Source organism: Acanthaster planci, linkage group LG02 (genome assembly GCF_054643075.1).
Source record: "Acanthaster planci isolate LZ-2023a linkage group LG02, COTS_SCS, whole genome shotgun sequence".
NCBI classification, from domain to species: Eukaryota; Metazoa; Echinodermata; class Asteroidea; order Valvatida; family Acanthasteridae; genus Acanthaster; species Acanthaster planci.
The window spans coordinates 5626278-5646118 of record NC_141778.1 but is presented as its reverse complement, the minus strand read 5'-3'; the positions used below and the strand labels follow the sequence as shown (position 1 = coordinate 5646118).

The 19841-nt window shown below is 41.5% G+C and overlaps 2 protein-coding genes across 3 annotated transcripts in view; one reads left to right on the top strand and one right to left on the bottom strand.

Moving 5' to 3' along the window:
• LOC110986210 (proton-coupled folate transporter-like) overlaps positions 1-10661 on the top strand; it is a 14783-nt gene extending 4122 nt beyond the window's left edge. The window contains exons 1-6 of one of the 2 annotated variants that reach the window (XM_087133194.1): positions 1965-3995; positions 4320-5343; positions 5500-5631; positions 5888-5971; positions 7377-7533; positions 9450-10661. In XM_087133194.1, coding sequence (XP_086989320.1) covers positions 4347-5343; positions 5500-5631; positions 5888-5971; positions 7377-7533; positions 9450-9570 — 1491 coding nt within the window. In that variant the 5' untranslated portion in view covers positions 1965-3995; positions 4320-4346 and the 3' untranslated portion in view covers positions 9571-10661. Of the gene's footprint in view, positions 1-1964; positions 3996-4319; positions 5344-5499; positions 5632-5887; positions 5972-7376; positions 7534-9449 lie in introns of those variants that run through there. The other variant, XM_087133193.1, reaches the window with a different exon arrangement.
• On the bottom strand, positions 9307-19662 carry med30 (mediator complex subunit 30). The gene is made up of 5 exons (XM_022247907.2): positions 19562-19662; positions 16663-16854; positions 14715-14864; positions 13791-13898; positions 9307-13084 (listed from the first exon to the last, which is right to left on the bottom strand). Exons 2-5 carry the CDS (start codon positions 16846-16848, stop codon positions 12977-12979), a joined length of 552 nt encoding a protein of 183 aa, XP_022103599.2. The 5' UTR covers positions 16849-16854; positions 19562-19662; the 3' UTR covers positions 9307-12976.
• Between the last annotated feature and the right edge of the window lie 179 nt (positions 19663-19841).

Here is a 19841-nt window from a genome sequence, read left to right as displayed (position 1 = left end):
TTTTACCTTAAGTACATGTAGCATGGCTGTGCATTGCTAGGTTATTATATGAAGATGTTTTTGTTGTTGCGTAACATTTCATTGATAAGTATCCATTTTTTTCTTTCTTTGCAGGTTGTTAAAGCTGTTTGTGTAATCGATTTGTACTTTTCTTGATACTGTGTTGGCTTTAAGGTTACAGTTTGAATATTGTTGGCTTATAGTTGTGGTTTGACTTGGCTTTGAGTTATAGTTTGAAAGTTGGTTTGCTTTTGGTTAGTTCCGTTGGTTTTGGTTTCTGGTCATGGTTTAAATTTTCCTTGGTTTGGTCCTTTTCTTTTGATTTTTTGGTCTGGGTCTATAGGTCTTTTGAGTTGAGTTGGTTTATGGTCATGTGAAGGTTGGTCATTATTTTGGTCCGTTGGTCTAACCGTCGAGGATTTTTTTTTAGGAAGATTAATCACTGTATCTGACGCTTTCTCTTTGGAGTTATTTTTTTTTCTTGTTAATCTCTTGCCCTTTTTTATATAAATCTTCTTTTGATTGGTTGTTCCGGAATTGAAGAAATTTTCTCTGTGTTATTTTTTTTACAAAGATCTCGCGCCTGTCCTTACCCGATCCCGGATTGTCTTTTTGTGCTAATCCCCAGCGAAAGATTTTTTTTGTATTTTGCAAGCGAGTTTCCCCCAGTGTCTAAAGTTTTCTTAGGTGTGTCATTTTTCCAGGCTACACGTTCTTTCGGTTAAAAATGAGAAAATGTGTCAAAATCAAATAGCCAATAAAACAGCCCTTAAACAACAGGGAAAACCTTATCATACAGTAATTTGACCCTCTGTTCAGTTTGAGTTACTTTAATAATGTTAGTGCTTGATCAAAGCCGAATACAAACGAATTCCATGCACAATGTCGACCACGTCCAAGCTTGACACTAACATGGAGACGACAACTCCCGTCCATTGATGGCCGATCGACAGAGAGTTTCGAGTATGGTGAATTCTATCTTTGTGTGTGTAAAATGATGTCACATGCTACTTGAATGTGCCTCAAACAAAGAAAATTCGTGGGACCCAGAATCTAAGCCACGGTTTTGAATCGTCCAAGCCGAACGCTGATTTTTTTAATAATCCCCGTTTCAGACAGGCCTTGGGGAGTCGCGCCGAACCAAGCTTTAAAAGCAAATTTTGAATTTTAGTACGGCGACAGTTCGATGTCTGAAACAATTAGGAGCGATCAGGCGTGCAAGCAAGCGAAAGATCGACACTTGAAGGCGCTTGGAACGACATCAGAGCGACTTGGATTCAGAAGTAGCTCTTTTCATGGCCCAAACCCAATGCAAATGTATGAAACCAAAATCCAATTGGGTCGACCCGAGTTGCTCTTAATTTTATTTAGCTCAGCGCGACTCTGGTACGCCTGTCTGAAACGGGTGTTAGACGCGATGGATTCATTATTTCCCATCTTTTGTTAGCGACATTCAAAAGGGTGGCACGTGCAGATCGATCTAATAGAGGGATCTCAATGCAGTGGGTTCAGCCAAGATTGCTCCCTTCGTTGTTGGTTTTGTGCGGTGAGGTGCAGCGGATGTCGACATTTTAAAAATTATGCCCAGATGTCTCCCAACGATGGTGGCGCGTCTGTGAGTAGGAATAAGTCAAGGCACCAGACCAGCGCTTCGCGAGTGAATTACGCATTACACACCGCCTGAATGAAATATTTTTCTGAAAATTCTGACGTCATAATGGAATCTTCAAACCTGCATTAATCTGATTCGCACATAAGGGAACATTTGGTTATCAACCAAATTGCTGTGTGCGTGTTAAAAGTCTAGAGGTCGCCAAGAATGAAATAACGTCATGATGACATCATCCTGCTATTAATTATCATTTCTCAAATATCTGTTTTCTTGATTATATCGCTGGAGCTTAAGGTTCAATTCAGCTAAATGTGTACATGCATTCAGACAACGAAACTTTACATTGGGGGGGTGCGTGAAACTGTCATCATGGGTCATTTGCCACAACTTCCAAGGTGCCCTGTGCAGAGGTCATTTATTTTAAGGTTAATACCGGAAGTGTAACATTATAAAAACGAAAACACGAAAGCATTTGTCTACAACTAACCATACAAAATTCACTTGAACACAATATGAACCATATACATGCATGACTATCCAACCATTAGAGTGGGAGGTCATGTCCTGTAGTTGTTGAGTGTTGCCGTTGATTACGTCCGGCATCATCGCCTATATTCCTCGGTAACGTTCATGCAAAGGGCCCATGTGAAGCTACAAGAATCAATGCATGGGTATAGAAGCGACCGGTGTCTTGTATGTACGCCCAGACCCTAAAACCACGTTCTTTGCGTCTTTATCTCACGCAGAATATAAACCTCACCCTGAAAGGACAGCCTTCCAGACGGAACCCTCTGCAGCAAAGATCAGACTCGGAATCCCAGTCTTGCGTTGAATGTCAAGCAATGTGTACACTCTGCAAAGTCTGGGATAATGGCGCTTCATCTGAAGCAATGTGGACCTATGCACAGCATTCAAACCTGTGCAAGCTTCGAACTTTGGCGTACTTGATCCCCTTTGGACTTTGAAAGCACATTATATTCAGCTACGAGACTGTAATGGGGCACGGTGAAACAAACAAAAATCTCTCCTCCACGTAGGACATGCGTGCAGACCAGCAACCTAGCCGTGCTCCTTCCTGAGGTCAGGCATTACCACACAATAGATTAAAAGGTATTTAAATGAGTCTTCAGTTCATTTCAAATTTTAATCTATTATGTGGTAATGTCTGACCTTGGGAAGGAGTAAAGCATGTCGGCAGGTCTGCAAGTGATACGTAGGACATAAAAGTGCGACATAGAAGTCGAACGAGTTAGCTCGAGGAGAGAATCATTCACCATACAAGTCCCTAATACAGCTTCGTATGCAGCAGAGTACAAGTGACAAATGTAGTATAGATGTGTGTACATCTCAACGCTAAAGTAGCTCTGCGGTCTGCAAGACGAATGGTCTAGAATTATGTCACCACCTTTTTTTCTGGAAAACCACTCGAAGAACCATTTTCACACAAATCGCCTGTGCTCGTATCAAATTAAAATATATCGAAACAAAATAATATTTGATGTCGTTAAAGAGTTTTCAAATAAGAAGTGTTTCCCACACTCCACGACTGTTCTGTTACAATAGATTTTCTCTCGGGTTTAAAAACGTAACTTATCGCTACTTTACTAAAGAATACACAGAATAGGGTAGACAAGGTGTCCTGCCATTGACGGCCAATCAACATTAGGAAAGTTCGGTCTTTCGCCAGTATACTGATTTTTATCTTCTTATAAACCTCCTGCATCACCATGGAAAACTTTTAAATCCCAGCTAAACCCCTGTATTCCCTTTGATGATACTAGAATTTGGTGATACATTCACAGTGCATGAGTATTGGTTTAATAACCAACCGAAAATTCGCTAAAAGGTGTGTAACTGGCATGGAAAAAGACAGAGGTCTCCGCGTGCCTTTTTTCCTCTTCGTTTTTGTCTCTGCTGACACAAAATATACTGTTTTAGGGCTCAGTATTTTATGGTGTTTTCGATTCTGTGGTAGATCGTGTTTCGCCACGAAATATAGATTCTTTCGCATTTGTATTTGATTCTCGACTAGCTACACACCAAGGTCATCGAAACGAGAGTAATGGCCTTTGTTTATCGAATAATTTGCATTGCTTGTGAGTAAATGTACTTGTATGCACAGGTATTAACTAAACGTCTTAGGCTAAGACCATTCTTACTGCAAATAAGCCATACCTTTCCAATATGTTAATGTTTCCATTTCATTTTATTTTCCATTACGTAACACTCATCTAGGATCGGAACAACAGGCCTCGAAGTGGTATTAAATCCTTTCAGTTCACCTCCGGGTTTTCCAACAGCTGTTCTTTTTTGGTCCCCCTTCTCAGTGTCGCATAAGTCAGAGTTTATACGTCAGGTGTTCAACATCCATCTTTGTGCAAAGGTGAAATGCAGGTTAACACATTTCAGTAAGATCTAATCTATTAATGTCAACATCAGAAATAGCGTGTTGAACTTTCCACTCGACCGATGGCAACTGACGTACAAATACAATCGTCTCAATGTGAGGTGTAAAACACGGGCTTCGTTGAATTTTGACAGAAGTTACATGGTTCAAGCCAACGAGACTGTTCAGCGTTGGCGCCACGACTGCACACAGACCTCGTTTCATGTACGAAGTCCATTTTTATTCAATATCCAGCACATAAGTGACGGTTCAAACACGGGTTTGTCTTACCCTGAGTCAAATGTGTCTTTCGATACCCAGGAGAACTAAACCGAATCTGAAAACGAAATGACGGAAAATAGAGAGGCAGAACTTCACGAGAGTTTTGCAGATATTGAGGAACGAATGGTCCCAAATCGCGAGCGGGCTCGGCACCGATGGGTGACTGTAGAACCCGTGATTGCACTGGCCGTGGTCGGCTCTAATTCCATGGGTCTCGTTCGGCCGTTCTACTTGAAGAGCCGGTTTGGCGAACTGATGTACAACATGTCCACTCTTGACGACTTCGCGGGATGCGACATCAACGACACAGAATACAAAGCAAGAGAGGACGACATCCAGTTGCAAGCTTCCCTTTGGTTGCTGTACTTGAGCATGGCTGGAAGTGTACCGATGCTAATAGCGTCGATTCTTTTGGGCACTTTAAGTGACAAGTTAGGCAGGAAAATGTGCATTGCCATCCCACTCGTTGGCTACATTATCCAGGAGGCAGTCTATATAGCAACCATTTACGGGGAACTGCCTCTTCCAGTACTTTTTGTCGGGGAGGTTTTGCTGGGGTCGACTGGTAGATCTGGGTTACTATTTGCAGGTTGCATCTCCTACATTGTCGACATTACAACAGAGACACAACGAACTTTACGAATCGCGCTTGCTGAGATGACTTTCTTATTGCTAAGCGGACTCGCCCAAGTAGGTGTCGGATACTTGGTACGTGATTTTGGCACTCTCCCTCCATTGCTAATAGCTTTTGGGTGCAATATCCTCTGCCTAATCTATATTGCCGTCCCAGGCATTCTGATTGAGACTGTAGACCGTGACAACATCCCCGACCATCGCAAAGGGCTCAGAGAAGCTTGCAGGAGTATGGTGAAGCTTCTCAAGTTCAATGAGAACGGCCGCCGATGGCAGATGCTTCTCCTAGACTTCTTCCTATTTGTTATCATCATTAACATCAACGGCACCATCTCCATCTTCATCATTTATGGCTCAGCAGCGCCTTTCTGTTGGGATGCTCTCAGCGCTGGCTTGGCTGGGGCGTTCGGATTTCTCACAGCGTCTGCCGGTGAGTTGTTATTGCCTGGGCAAATAAGCACCCTATGAGAAAAACGTCATTTTTACTCAGGTTTCACCCACTTTAACACTTGGAAATCAACTCAAGTGCCGTCCAATACCTCATCCATTAAAAGTACATGTTAAAATCAGATCCCTTTTTCCATAGGAATGGTTGCTGGATCGAAGTTATTTGCTATCTGCTTGGAGGAATACTGGATTATGCAAATCAGTTGTCTAAGCCTACTCGCCTTCAATATTGTAATGAGTGTGTCTCAGACAACCTGGCTGATCTACGCTGGTAAGTAGATGACCTTCACAGAGCCTGACGACCAAGTGGACAGTTTTCGGTTTTGACCGAAAATAACTCAATGCCCATGCATTAAAAGCTTCGAAACTGAACTGAAAACCGTGTCATTATAAAAAAAAACTGATAGTATGTCCAAATGTTTATAATGGAATCAACATTAACCAATTGATAGAAAAATCCAAGCTTCAATTTATATAACGATTTATTTAATATTTGTTTATTTATACTAAAATTTGATGTGTTGCAGCGAATCTCATGGGTGCTTTCCGAGCGACAGCAATGCCAGTGGCACGATCAATCCTGTCCAAAATAGTTGATCCAACAGAAATCGGTGAGTAATGATTGCAGGAGAGCGTTGGCTATAGTAACGGTGGTGTTGATGGGATGGGTAACGGTTAACTTGCCCACTGAGTAGATTTCTAAGAAATTAATTCCTTGAACTGTAGCCTTTTAGGGTCCTATTTAATTCTACGATCATTTGTGTACATAACCCTTATAGGATGTTTTGGGGACTTTAAGTTACAGTGGAATGGAAATATTTGTGCTCATCGGTGAACTACGACGCCATCTTAGACACAAAGTGTTTCATTACAGGTACCGTTGTACAGTTTAATACAGACACGTAATAGATTTGGTTTCAATGATTCTGTTGGGCTAAAAGAGAGAATTTGGATCCGAAGAAGAAAATCTAGACGGGATTTGTTTGGGCAGAGTAATCTGATAACTTTATATTTGCTTAAACTTTCCTGGGATTTCGTGGCCATAAAGATTCAAAAGCGAATGCGCCTCCCCCAAATTTTTGGTACTTATTGTTAACATGCAATAAATTCAAGTGTTCGGTATAACTTCAGATAATGCCTGCTCTCCTAAAGTAAGATCACACTTCAAGAGCCCTTGAAAATAACTAGGTCGCCATGAAGTTATGAAAACTCTATGACAGAATTGGTATTCATGAAGGCCTTCTCATAATATAGGGCCGGGCCGGCCCCTGGCCGATCGCTCGGGGGCGGGGGTCCGTCCGCCACTGAAGGGGGAAATGGAGGCCAGGCAGGCAAAAAGAAAGTTCAGCAGGCACTGAAAGACTTGGGTATTCAAGCGGACTGGATTTCTTTTATTTCGCCATCACTAGAATCACAACTGCTTGGACAATTAAACCGGTGCTAATCTATGTGATTCCCGGCCGAGCCATCACGACGTCCATCCACCCAGACGTCTCGCACAGCACTCCCCAAAAAACCTTGGAAACCCGCCCAACTTCAGTGCCGTCAAAAAGTATCATACTGTAGGCCACTTACGGCCGACAGGCAAGACTTACAGAAAATACTTGTACTGTACATGTACATGTACATTCTGTGCACCCACGTGGGCCCAATTACGCCTTGAAGGCGTGCACAAGGTTCAAAGGTCACACAATTCGCTAAATTGGATGGGAATTCCCAGATCCCTACATAAGCATCATGCAAATTTATCATTAAAACCTGGCCGTGCCTCGGCGGATGCCATTGGCCCCCACCCCTGATGCACCCCATTTAAAATCCGAAATCTGTGAATAATCTCCGTTGAGCCTTATTGTAGCTATGCAGCTTATTTTCTCGTGGCGCCCCTTTGAAAAATGAGTGCACCTCCGGGTGCCCACCACCAGACGTTTAGGCTTAGTTACGCTACTGTGGACGGTGCTCTGGACCCGTTTTGCCTCCAAGTTGAAATAGATGCTTTTTCCACCTCTTTTATGACAGGCACAGCTTTTGCCCTGGTGGCATGCATCGATGGTTTGGCGGTTTTTGTGGCAAGTGCGGTGGCACCAACCATCTACGCGGCTTCCGTCCTTTACCTACCACCCTTAATCTTTTACGTCTTTTCTGGCTTGACTCTCCTCCCTGTTGGAACGATAATGTAAGCATAATTTTGGTTCTGTTGCTGGTCTTTAGCTCTTTCACGCCTATGTATCCAAACAACGCTCAGGTGGTATCATAAACCGGACAACTTTGTGGTAATATATTTTGCAAATTAAAGCAACTCTCCAACTTCGAAATTTTCCCGTTTTAGTTCTTAAAATCCATGCCGTACCCAATTTGAATTTCTTAAAAAAAAATCAAACATCAGGCTTAAAATGGATAAAGTCCAAAACGTGTTAAATACATTTAGCAAATTTCGACGGTAAACTTAAACTTCTTTCACAAATTTAGCTGTTTATGGTATTCTATGTGTCAGTGCAATATTGACTATCCTGGCCTAAATTTACAAGATCCTTTACTCGTAACTCTCAGATGCTGCTTCATGAACAATCCCCTGGAAAGCACATGAGACCATGTCAAAACTCTCTTAACGAGTAGGCATGTATCTGTAGAGTTTCGATAGAGGGCTCTGTTACTATGATCATTTCTGGTTCACATGTGCACTTACTGGTGGAAAGTTAAAAAATTTGGCTGACCTCGCTATTCATAACAGATCGTTTTACGAAAACGGCATGGTAGATTTTCATCAGTTCGTGTCATAATTTCCAATAGATCTCAGTTTAAAAAATAGAAACTCTTATAGGTTGAACAATGTGGAAAATAGCCATTAACATTATCGGAAAAATGTATACCTGTTTCAGGTTTCTTTCCTTACCGGTATTTCTCCATGTTAAGATCAATTCTTTGTTACAGACAACCATTATTATCATCATCATGGCCTGTCCCGTCGCAATCAACGTTGGAGTCAACGTCTCTGGCTTATAGTCATTAAGATACAGTTGGACTGAAGAAAAGCAAATGTTGTGAACAGCAGAAAGCTTGAGAGAACCGGGTTGCCTGCAAAATGGTAGTGACAAGAATCCCGAAAGCTTTAAGATCACGTGTCAGGAAAACTTTCTAACGCAGTCTGGGTTGTATGGGTGGCCAAAAGAGCAAAACGGACAACCACAAACCAAAACGACAGCAGGCGAACCAAAGACATCAGCAACCGAAAAGACTATGGTAAACCAAACAGACATGAGGGAAATGAATACGACTACGCCAAACTAACACGACACACGTTGCTCTCGCCGAAATATGCAATATGAAATAAATACGGTCGGAAGCTGTCAATTTAGAAGACACCGAACGAAGGCCAACTCCGCGCCGAAAGAACAGAGGGCGCTGCCCCATAATATATATTATCCATGGACCATAAAACTATAAACAGCTGCTCTAAAAAATATAAATAGCAACTCAAAAAAAAAAAATAAATGTAACATTTGATCGAGAAAATATAAATAGCTGCTCTGCAAAATATAAAGTTACTAAAAATAGACTTGTGCAACCTATGGCCTTGTTGAAACAGGGCTGTAGATAGAGCTAAAGCCATTCGGATGCAGGCCAGCTGTTGTCATTATACGTAGAATAAGCCAAGGCCCGCGACCAAAACCTTGCTTTGTAAAGTTCTTCGAATAGCTGGTCTGTAAAATAAAAATAACCGCTCACGAAATAAATGGCTGCTTCTGAAAATAGCGGTGGTACTAATGGGCTTTCGTAGTATGAAATGTACGCGTGTACGTGTACATGTACTGTACATCTATTGTACACTAGTCACGTCCTTCGGGGTCGTCTTGGGAACCGTGAGTAACCGTATCCATACGTTCATTCAAGTGCTCCAACAACACTGTGCTACTGATTTAAAGTTACACACTGATCTTCAGAGACGCTGTTGTCCGATGGAATTCAGGTTTATTATGGAATTCATGGCAAAATGCCCGCTTATCCGTCCGCTTATGAATACTGTAAAATAAAGTTTTAAAATATAAATTTAACAAACTTGTAAAAGTCAATTTTATTTTTGGTCCGATGCAGAATACTACAGATATTTTGGCCTCCATCGATCACAGAAGTACGTGTACCAATCGTTTTACGGAGAAGAGCAGGCGAGGAACCTGAAGAGAGTACAGACGTACCTTCAACGGCTTGCATTTGAAAAAGACAAGAGGTTTTCATGCACCCGCATCGTAACACGGTTTGATCAAGTCTAACGTCTCTTGTCGGGTAAGGAGCCGTTAACAAAAATGACAGAGAGTCACTGGATTGATCTATACATACAACTACTTACATCGTACAAATTTACATTGAGCAACTTCTGTTAATAGTGAGACTGGACATTACTGTACGGGATTGAACAATAATCACAGCATAGTTCATCCCAATCTGAGCTGTTCATTTGGGAATGACCAATGGGTAAATCATGCCAGAGCTATACGCTCAGGAATGGTTAATGCTTCGAAAACCAACGTCATGACTTTTGGTACATCTCAAAAAATAAAAGATAAATTCACAATAATCTGACTGTTGGAATCGGAGGCGATATTCTGGAGAAGGTGACCGAGTTCAAATACCTTGGTTTATGGTTTGACCAGTTTCTTAGATGGATACTCATATTGATAAAACTGTTGTTAAACTCTCTCAGAGACTTGAAGTGACGAAACGATTGAGTTGCTGCCAATAATTACATAAATCAAATTTAGGTACTCCAAGACCGGACAGCAGGACTAACACTTGGTTACAGGCTTAGTGATGCCAGGAGCCAGGTCACTGAATGACCCTCCACCTGACATGAAAACTTTGCCTACGCTCGTCAGTTTTAAAAAGCAAATTCAAGGCACATATCCTTAAATTCAGATAATTAACAGACAATTTGAATTATTTGCCAAATTATGTCGTCGAACCAATTAATCATATCATCTTATCTTATTATTAATAGTTGCGAAATCCGAACACATGTTCCAAAGGTCTGATACTGAGCTCAATTTTATGTATATTTGTTTCTAGATTTTTGTATTTTAAGTTATTTATTTACAAGTTTTTCTCTTTCCCGAATTAATGTTCTAGGTGACTTCATTGTAAGTAAAATGTTTTTGCTGTGCTTTTTATATATAACGGTTTTTATACTATTTTAATGTTTAATGGTTGTATTTTAATTGAGGGCCTCTATGGAAAGCAGTGCTGTGCACTGATGGAGCTTACCCTCATTTAAAAAAGACTTAAATAAAATAAAGCCAATCATGCCTCCTAGCAAGTAGTTAAGCCGCTTTGTCAATATTAATCAAGATTTTCATAGTGACGCTATAAACTTTTTAATCGTTATTCCTTATTCACAGCCCAATCTTTCATGTTTGTCAATACATTAATTTTTTGAAAACAGTTTTTGGCTTCTTGGCATCCTTTCAGATAAACATGAGAAAATTTGTCAAAAATCAAATTTAACATGACCATTAAACGGTAGGGAAATCATTCTCATGCAGTAATTTCACCCTCTGTGCAGTTGACACTAATGATACTACTTGATCAAAGCTGCATAAAAACGAAGTATAGTGTCGACCATGTCCGAACTTAACACCTTCATGGAGATGACAAATCCCGTCATTCAATGGCCGATTGACCGAGAGCTTTTCGATTATGGCGGATCCTATCTTTGTATGTGCAAATGACATCGACGTGGCTAAAATAACGTAACTTCGTAGAACCCAGAAATTTAAGCCACGGCTTTGAATCTGTCTAACCCAAGCGCTGATTCTTTGTAGCGGCGATAGATTCGCTATTTCCCATCTTTGTCAGAACTCAAAAGGGTGGCACGTGGCAGATCGATCAAATATTAGGCTGCTAAAACGTACACGCACAAACTACCAGCGGTCTTTGAACAACGGTAATTGCCCCAAAACACATTCTGTTGCTATCAAAATATGTACATTTATGCACATATAAAGGCAGAGGTGTTGTCAAGACCTCTTAATACCACCACAAGAGACCAAAAGACAATTACAAGAGAATTTTACCATTGTTCACCTTGTAACTTGTGAATGGGTCTCTATTTCAGCACTGTAAAGGACCAATAATGGTGTCGCATTGCACAGGTTTCCCGTAAGAGCATAATTTGCGTTTTATTAGCTTAGATATTAGGCTATACTACAATAAAGTCCTCGTCCTAGAAGCTGTGTTAGACAATGAAGACGAGATAGCACTCAAAATTACTGTGTACCAACATTTCAGACAGTGTATATCAAATCAAGAAAGTCCATCTTTTCGTGGGAGACAAGTGGGGGTGTCCTGCAATCCATATCCTAAACCCCTTCATTCTATTGAAAGATATCAACTGAAATGTCCCCAACATCCCAGAAATCTGCCACACCCTGAAAAAAGGGGGAAAAGAAAAGATCACGAAAAACGAGCACCATGAATTATATATAACGCTTTTTTGCCCTTACCCAACGTATATTAATATACGTTGGGTAAGGGCAAAAAACCGTTATATATAATTAACATCTCCCCAACGCAAAAAAAATTCATCTTGAAAAAGAGCACCATGAACATTTTGAAGTGTCACAGCAGCGGGGAATGGGGCATAAGCTCTTTCGTGAACTATGCCATCGCAAGTCATTAGATGATATCCAACGATCACCCCTTTCACCTTTTCATATGCTGATGTCCCCCCCCCTTCCAAAGAGAGAAATTGTCATTTGTTGAGCCTTTTTGCAAAATCTCCAGCCAGCCACATTCCCCATCCAAACCCCAGCCCAGAACAAAACCTGAAGTAACATATTACAATCTACTCCTTGGTCTACAGAAAGCAAGCTGAAGTGATAAGCTATCAACAGCCAGCTTGGGACCCAAGGTCTGTTTATCTCACCGTCAATATACAGAAGACAACGGATTTCAAAAGAAATCTTTACTCTACAGACAGAGTTGGTTCGAATCCTGACTTTCAATATCAGCTACCTTGGCTTAGCTGATATACAAAACACATGGATCTGATGCACTCTCATGTGAAGATACACGGTACATTTAGCGCACACGACATTCGGCCCTCCAGCACTGTTTGCTAGATAGTTGCAGCAGACCACATCACAAATTAATTTACACGTACAAGGTAAATCCTTGTGTGGGAAAGGTTCGTTGTTGTGACGTGAGAGAGACTGTCATTTGGGGTCAAATTGAGGTCAAACTGAGGCAGTCGTGGACTGGCGGCATCATACATGTACGTGTAGCCATCATCATAACATCCATGTGTATTTTTCTGTCAAGGCTGTCCTCTACTGCAAGGTACCATACTTGGACTTCTCCTGTGGTCATCAATGCCTCTCTGCTCGTCTGTCTCACCGTCATCAAACTTTATCAAAGCCATGGTATTCAAGGCCATCTTATTCAGTCTCCTTCATGGTCAAGCCCATCTGCTGTGTCTCATCATAAGCATGCTTAAGGCACAGATCAATGTTGTACATGTACATGTCTCTCATAGCACCATGCTGTGTTTTTGTCGATTTTTAAAGCCGTGCATGAACTCGCATTTCTCCTACAGATGTCAAAACCACTTTTGAGTGTTTCTGTCGTGATCAAGGCCAAGGGGCATGCCTCATGGCCATCATTGTGTTGATGTCCCAGATCAAAGCCCTCAGCCGCTCTATGACTTGCCTCAACTGTTCATTCTTGCTTTGTACTTTCTGTAAAAGGTCAAGATCACATAAATGTAGTCATCATCCACAATAACCTAGAGAGCACTTCAGGATTTCCTCTAAGATTCAACATCTGCCTGTCCTTTTTCTTGTGAATATTAAAAATTACCCGTCCACACTCAACCGTTTCAACCTGATACCAATGGTGCTAACCATATCTCAACCCATATATCCTTTGTACACAACATTCTGCCAGGAGAGATAAAGACTTATTCAGAAGTATTAAAGATTTATGTAACACGGGCGATCTGTAAATTTCTTCAAGCAAACTCAACCTGTCCAAAATTGGTTTTGATGATGGGGAACAGTATTATCAAACTTACAGTGCAATTTTGAGGATTTCACAGCAAAATCGTAGCAAGTATTATTTCCACTCATCAGTACAATTTCACATCATCAATATAATTTCTGTAACGATTGGAAATCGCAGAAACTGTGTATCATACAGTGCAATACAAAAGGCAAGGTGAACTCGACAATGATGACAAGATATCTCGATCTTCCTAGATATGTAAAACCCAACTAAAGTGATGAACTCAACTGCAAATCAGCAATCTTCTTAATTGAGCATGGTCAACAGTAATTCGTGAACAATCCATGTGCTATGGCCCACCTTGGGAAAGCCAATGGGATGAACACACAGTGTGGTCAAACTGGACCATTCAACCACTCCTTAGTAAAAAGACATACATACCTCCATCAATTCTTGTCGTTCACGCTTGGCATTCATGACCTTGTCCTCTGATCCCAGGCCTGACAGATCACTGAGACTATCTTGACCATCCTTCCATGGGATTAACTCCTATCATATCAATATCCGAACAGAGGAAAGCTTACAAGAGAATCACAAAGCTTCCCTTTCTTCTGTACATGCACCAGTCGCGAGGAACTTTATTCAATAACGACAACACTGACTCCCGGTGTGAAGTGCAGCCTCCTTGGTATATCCATGTTATGTGCTCAAACCCATGGAACACTCCAAATGTAGAACACCGATCAGCTATGTCTGTTTTCTAAGCTGGTAAATCCAAGCTGATGTGCCAAAAACTGAAATGCACAATCGGTGAGTAAACATTTCACTTTGCTCTACACAGACAAGGCAAAACATGCCTGCAAACACCTGCAGGTAAATAGGCCATGTATTTATGATGGATCACTTTCTTTAGACGCACAAGTGCGCTTGCCTGTAGAGCTTTACATCAACTATCACTACCTGGCTCCCACAAGAAAATACACACGTATGGTGTGTAAACAGAACACAATGTCCTCACTGCACGGTCCTATTTTGCCGAGGCTTTATAGATGCGTCATACTCCAAGAACATACGCACTTCACATACGATGTGCCTTTACGTGCAAGTTGCATAATGAGGTACATTATTCAGAATTTCTTCCGTCTTCTTTTACTACTTTCTACAAGCAAAGCATGCAGGACAGATTCCGAGTATCTTAAACTATTACACAGTGTGGCAAATTCTGCTTTTCCTATCACCACATAAGTGAAGGTACTTCAGTTCCATGAGCATGTAGCCTTTAACGTACATACTTTATAACAGCTAATTCAGTAGTTTGAATTTCAAATGGCACATTCTGGTGGCATAATCCTACATGTACTGTACCTCTGCATTACTTTGGTCCATTCCTCCAGACAGCTGGTTACACTTGTCATATAGTAATCGTAGCCGTTTGAAATGCCGCTGTGAGTTTCGAATTAAATCCTGCAGTTTGGCCTGGTGAGCAGGGTTTACAGGGGAGACTCCATTCGGTAACTGAAATAAAAGACATCATAGCACACACTTGGGAGCATACACGTAATGCCTCCTCGTGGCCGAGGGAATGAACAGGTCCCTCAATGTTCTGACTACAGGTGTTACCACCTTAATGAGACTGCAGCAAGTCACTTGACATTGGGACACTTCTTGGTGATGTGGACTCTCTACTGACTCACATGTACATGTATTGGAGCCTCCCTGATTCATTAAGCCAAACTGAATGAACTGATATTTATGTTTAGCAGTTTGCAAGTGGAGGCATGAAATTAATCATGAAAAAAAAAGCCGAGCGTTAACAACTGCCTCTTGTATATGTACATGTAGGTCCATGTGCATGTAGGTACACCACACAAGTCCTTAACCCTCCTCAGTCCTCTAAAATCCTATGGGTGGTTTTGGAGGATTTTGGAGGATTGAGGAAGAATGGCAAAAGAGTGTGGCTGATTGCAAAGGATGTTAGACCTTGCACTGTTTATGCTCACCATGCATTAATGTCTAGATTACATGAAGTCCCCCATACTGCTCCAGGATACCATTCGCACTGCCTCAACACAATGACAGCAATTGCCAGAGGAGTTTGGAGGATTGAGGAAGAATGGCAAAAGAGTGTGGCTGACTGCAAAGGATGCATTGTGTTAGACCTTGCACTGTTTATGCTCACCATGCATTAATGTCTAGATTACATGAAGTCCCCCATACTGCTCCAGGATACCATTCGCACTGCCTCAACACAATGACAGGAACTGCCAGAGGATTTTGTAGGATTGAGGAGGAATGGCAAAAGAGTGTGGCTGATTGCAAAGGATGCATTGTGTTAAACCTTGCACTGTTTATGCTCACCATGCATTAATGTCTAGATTACATGAAGTCCCCCATACTGCTCCAGGATACCATTCGCACTGCCTCAACACAATGACAGCAATTGCCAGAGGATTTTGGAGGATTGAGGAAGAATGGCAAAAGAGTGTGGCTGACTGCAAAGGATGCATTGTGTTAGACCTTGCACTGTTTATGCTCACCATGCATTAATGTCTGGATTACATGAAGTCCCCCATACTGCTCCAGGATACCATTCGCACTGCCTCAACACAATGACAGCAATTGCCAGAGGATTTTGGAGGATTGAAGTAGTGGGTACTTTTCAAAGGAGCGTATCCAAGAAATATTGGAGGATTTTGCAGGATTGAGGCAGAAAGCAGTTTTTTTCAAATAGATATTCAGAGAATTTGAAGGACTGAGGACGGTGCCTAGCAAAACAGCCTATGGGGTTAGCATTAAAACTGGAACCAAAGATATGTCGTGCTTGTTACATTTTTTGAAAATAGTAATTCCAAATGTTCAGGGAGGTCACAAGACTATGGCATGATTAACATCACTCATCATTTTGGACACTAAGGTGCTGTTTGTGTGGTGCAAGGTATGCAACACCACACTATCATGTCCACCAGAAAAGCTTACAATTACAGGTTACACTGATATCCTGCGTGAGTCACAACCTTCATTGTTTTGAAAGTACTGGGCACAATGTGCATGTGACAAAAGAATTGCTGACTGCCGTGAAACAGGAGAACTACACAGCACCTTGCACTTTGCCTCAGGTGTTATCATATCCCTTAACTGCAAAGAATACTGCAATTTTAAGCACAGGCACATACAGACTGTAAAAACATGGACTGCACGTGCATTATCGCAAACTATAACGGTTCAAATATTTGGGCATACACCTGTATGCATGCATGTACTGTGTATGTAATAGGAATCCAAGCTAATATGCATGGACTTGAAGTTTGCATACCTGCATAGATTTCATGACACCAAATATCTCATTGGTCTTGGCGACTATTTCTTGCACCGTTTCTTGCCCCAATCTGCAATACAGTGACACACAAGTGATTTCACTTCGAGCACCAGACATGGTAGGGTTACTAGTTGGGTTTTGGTTGCCCCCACTGGCACCAGACTGTTGAGTAGGTGCTGCCATGGTAACCTTCATTAATGAAAAGGAGAAAACAGGGTTACATGTAATTGCTCTGTGAACTGATTTCAATCCATCCAGTGCTGATGGATGATGCTTTAAAAGACTGAATTTTACAACTAAGGATTTTACAATGACAGGATTTCTTACAGGTTTTCCAGATACAGTTGAGCAACATTTGTTGATATTTCATAACACATTAATAATACACGGTAGCATTGCCAACCTGACAAGGCGTTGTCTATTGGCTTCACCATGGTGGTGACAGGTGTCCCATAAGTTCAGAGGGATGAACATGGACTTAAGCAAGATGTTAGGTTCAATTCCCAGACACTATTGTTTTTTTTTCCGTTTTCTTTCATTCCCAGTCTTTTTGGAGAGGATGTTGTCTCCCATTCTCCTGACCTTTGTCCCCCCATGGAGTATCAAAAAAATTTAAAGAATTTTCTTACATATTTGGAAATGTTTCTCAGTCTCAGGTTCACATCACTTTTGGTGGAAAAAACCTTTGAGTTTATTTCATTAAAATGTGATATGTCAAATTTCACAATGCAGTGGGCATGGTGCAGTGGTTGCTGGGTACAATGTACCCCTAGAACTACGGACTATGTGGGGTTCATTTTTGCCTCTCTGAGCAGAGAGGAGACAACAAGTCCCATACTTTTGCTACGGATATGACGGCTGGGTGCCACTGTGCGGGTGTTACGTGGCAAATTCCCTTTGTGAAAATTACATTTTAAATTCTCCTTTAAATGTTTAGCAGATACAATGATAATGAAGACACAACAGAATTCCATGATGTCCCACTTCATGGTCTGGCACGTTTGAAGCAGCATTCAGAATCACGTCGGTCCACATGCTCCACACCTGCTAGAGCTCTAACCCCCCCCCCGCAATTGTGGGGTTCGTTGTAACATGGAGGTACGCCTACCTCTGCTTCCATAACTGTAACATTTACAAACTCCTTATCCTTGTTTTCCTGATCACAACAAAATAAAAGCCAAGCTATGATTGGTCACTGAAGTGAAATAGAAGCAAATTGGGCCAATCACAGTGTGGCTTTTATCTCTGGGAGACAGGAAAACAAGAAGGAAAAGATAGGAGCTGTGTTGCAATTGGTCAAACTGTCATCGCTGGTCATGCAATTGACAGTGATTGACAGAACATGCTGCTGATTTTCTGGTGAGTGGATAGGCAAAATGCCCAAGAATTTCACCATTGTAATGAGGATATACGGTGAAGAAACCTCCCCATCAGACATCAAACTTCACCGAAGGTATGAAATCTGTTGCACAAATGCATGTAGCTGTGATGGCACAATTGAAAGAGCCACAATGTGTTTATATGCGAGTTTGTACATGGCTGGCTATCTATATTGAGGTTTGTATAAACCTTTCTGGAAGTTTGCCTATCATGGCCATCCCATACCGCACAGCAAAGTTCCAAGGTACACCATGTAGGCCTACAGTTAGTGAGTTCCATGACATTTAGAGTTTCTGAAGGGACCCCAACGAACTTGGTATCATTTGAGAGCTTATAACATGAGATATTTAAATCAGCTCAATACCTTTAAAATTACAACATGGCTATTGTTACGGCAGCCATAACGCATCTCCTATTTTCTATTGTTATGGCACTGAACTGCACAAGTGCGATGACGTAGATGATCACCACGACGGTTTATATAATTTTAAAATTACCCGGATCGCTGAACGTTTGTGGCTGAGTTGTTAAGGTAGAAGGATCTGAACCACTGGTGTGTGAGTTCAAATCCGCGCTTGGACCATTATTTATACCATTATTGGGTTTTTTTGGTTGGTTTTTAATTGTATAGGCCTAAGCAGGTATCTTTTTTCTTTTTTCATCGGAGGCTTTGGAGGAATTTTTTTTAAAGGGAACTAAGTCCGATATCTGCACTAAGTTGGTGCGCTTGCGCAGTTGCAGTGCCGTAACGATAGAAAATGGGAGATGCATTACGGCTGCCGTAACAATAGCCACGGCTTTAAAATTAACTGAGATATTCCGATTTAATAGGATGATGAGAATGAGAAAGGTGAGAATACTGCAAAAAAAAACAATGAAGAGGGCATTTAGCGGAAGAGTACTCAAAGTTCAAGGGTTTTTGAGGACTGATTTGCAAAAAAGGTGTCCAAGCTCCAGTGAAACTTCTAACGTCTGACTGCGAAGCTCTCTTGACTCATTGTTCTTTCCGATTTCTTTTTTGGGTGTTAGCATTTTAATCCAAACTAATGACACATTTTGAAAGAGAAAGTTCTTGGTTACACAAGGGGTTCACAAATTTAAGGTGAAATATTGGAGATTACTCAAGTTTACTGTGGGTTTTTGTCATTGAGTTTTTACACATGCAGGTATGACTGCCTGATCTGACATTCTGTTGAACCTGCTAAGTTGTCGGTAGGCCCATCCATGGGGTATGGTTTTATTGATAGTAGGCCTAGGCCTACTCTACCCCCAGAACTGTGGGGTCTGACGTACGTAGGAGCGGGGCGGAGTGGCAGACCTAGTTCTGGGGGTAGCCTGAGCCTACTGACTGTACTGGAGCTCTTTGTCATTTTTAATTTTTTTTTTACTGTAGGGCCTACTGTACTACCTAGTAGAATAATTGAGGTTACTTTCATGAATGTGGGGTTCTAAGGGTACACCTGAACACAAATCATGCAGGAATTCAATAGCTACATACGATGCTAGCTAAACTTACCAGTGGATGCCACACAATCTGACACAATCCGTCAGAGCACACCTGAGTGAAATTTTACGACCACGCACGCCACATCTACATGTACATGTACTGTACATGTATGTATGTAAAAGTAAAACGTGTAACGAAATCACTTGAGGGCGCTCTTCTCATAATCGGCTCCTAGGGCCGGGGTCTAGTCCACAAATTCAAGCCCCATTGAAAACAGTGTAAAATCAGCACCGTTCAGGTCCCAATAGCATGCACGCCAACATCCCTGAGATTTCTGAAACACAAATGA

Bases quoted from the DNA above. Each gene is read 5' to 3' on its own strand.
- med30 (XM_022247907.2), bottom strand. From the start codon at position 16,848: ATGGCAGCACCTACTCAACAGTCTGGTGCCAGTGGGGGCAACCAAAAC. The intron at 14,865-16,662 runs GTATGCAAACTT...CTTTTATTTCAG, and splicing joins GTGTCATGAAATCTATGCAG to TTACCGAATGGAGTCTCCCC. The intron at 13,899-14,714 runs GTACAGTACATG...TTGATATGATAG, and splicing joins TGGACCAAAGTAATGCAGAG to GAGTTAATCCCATGGAAGGA.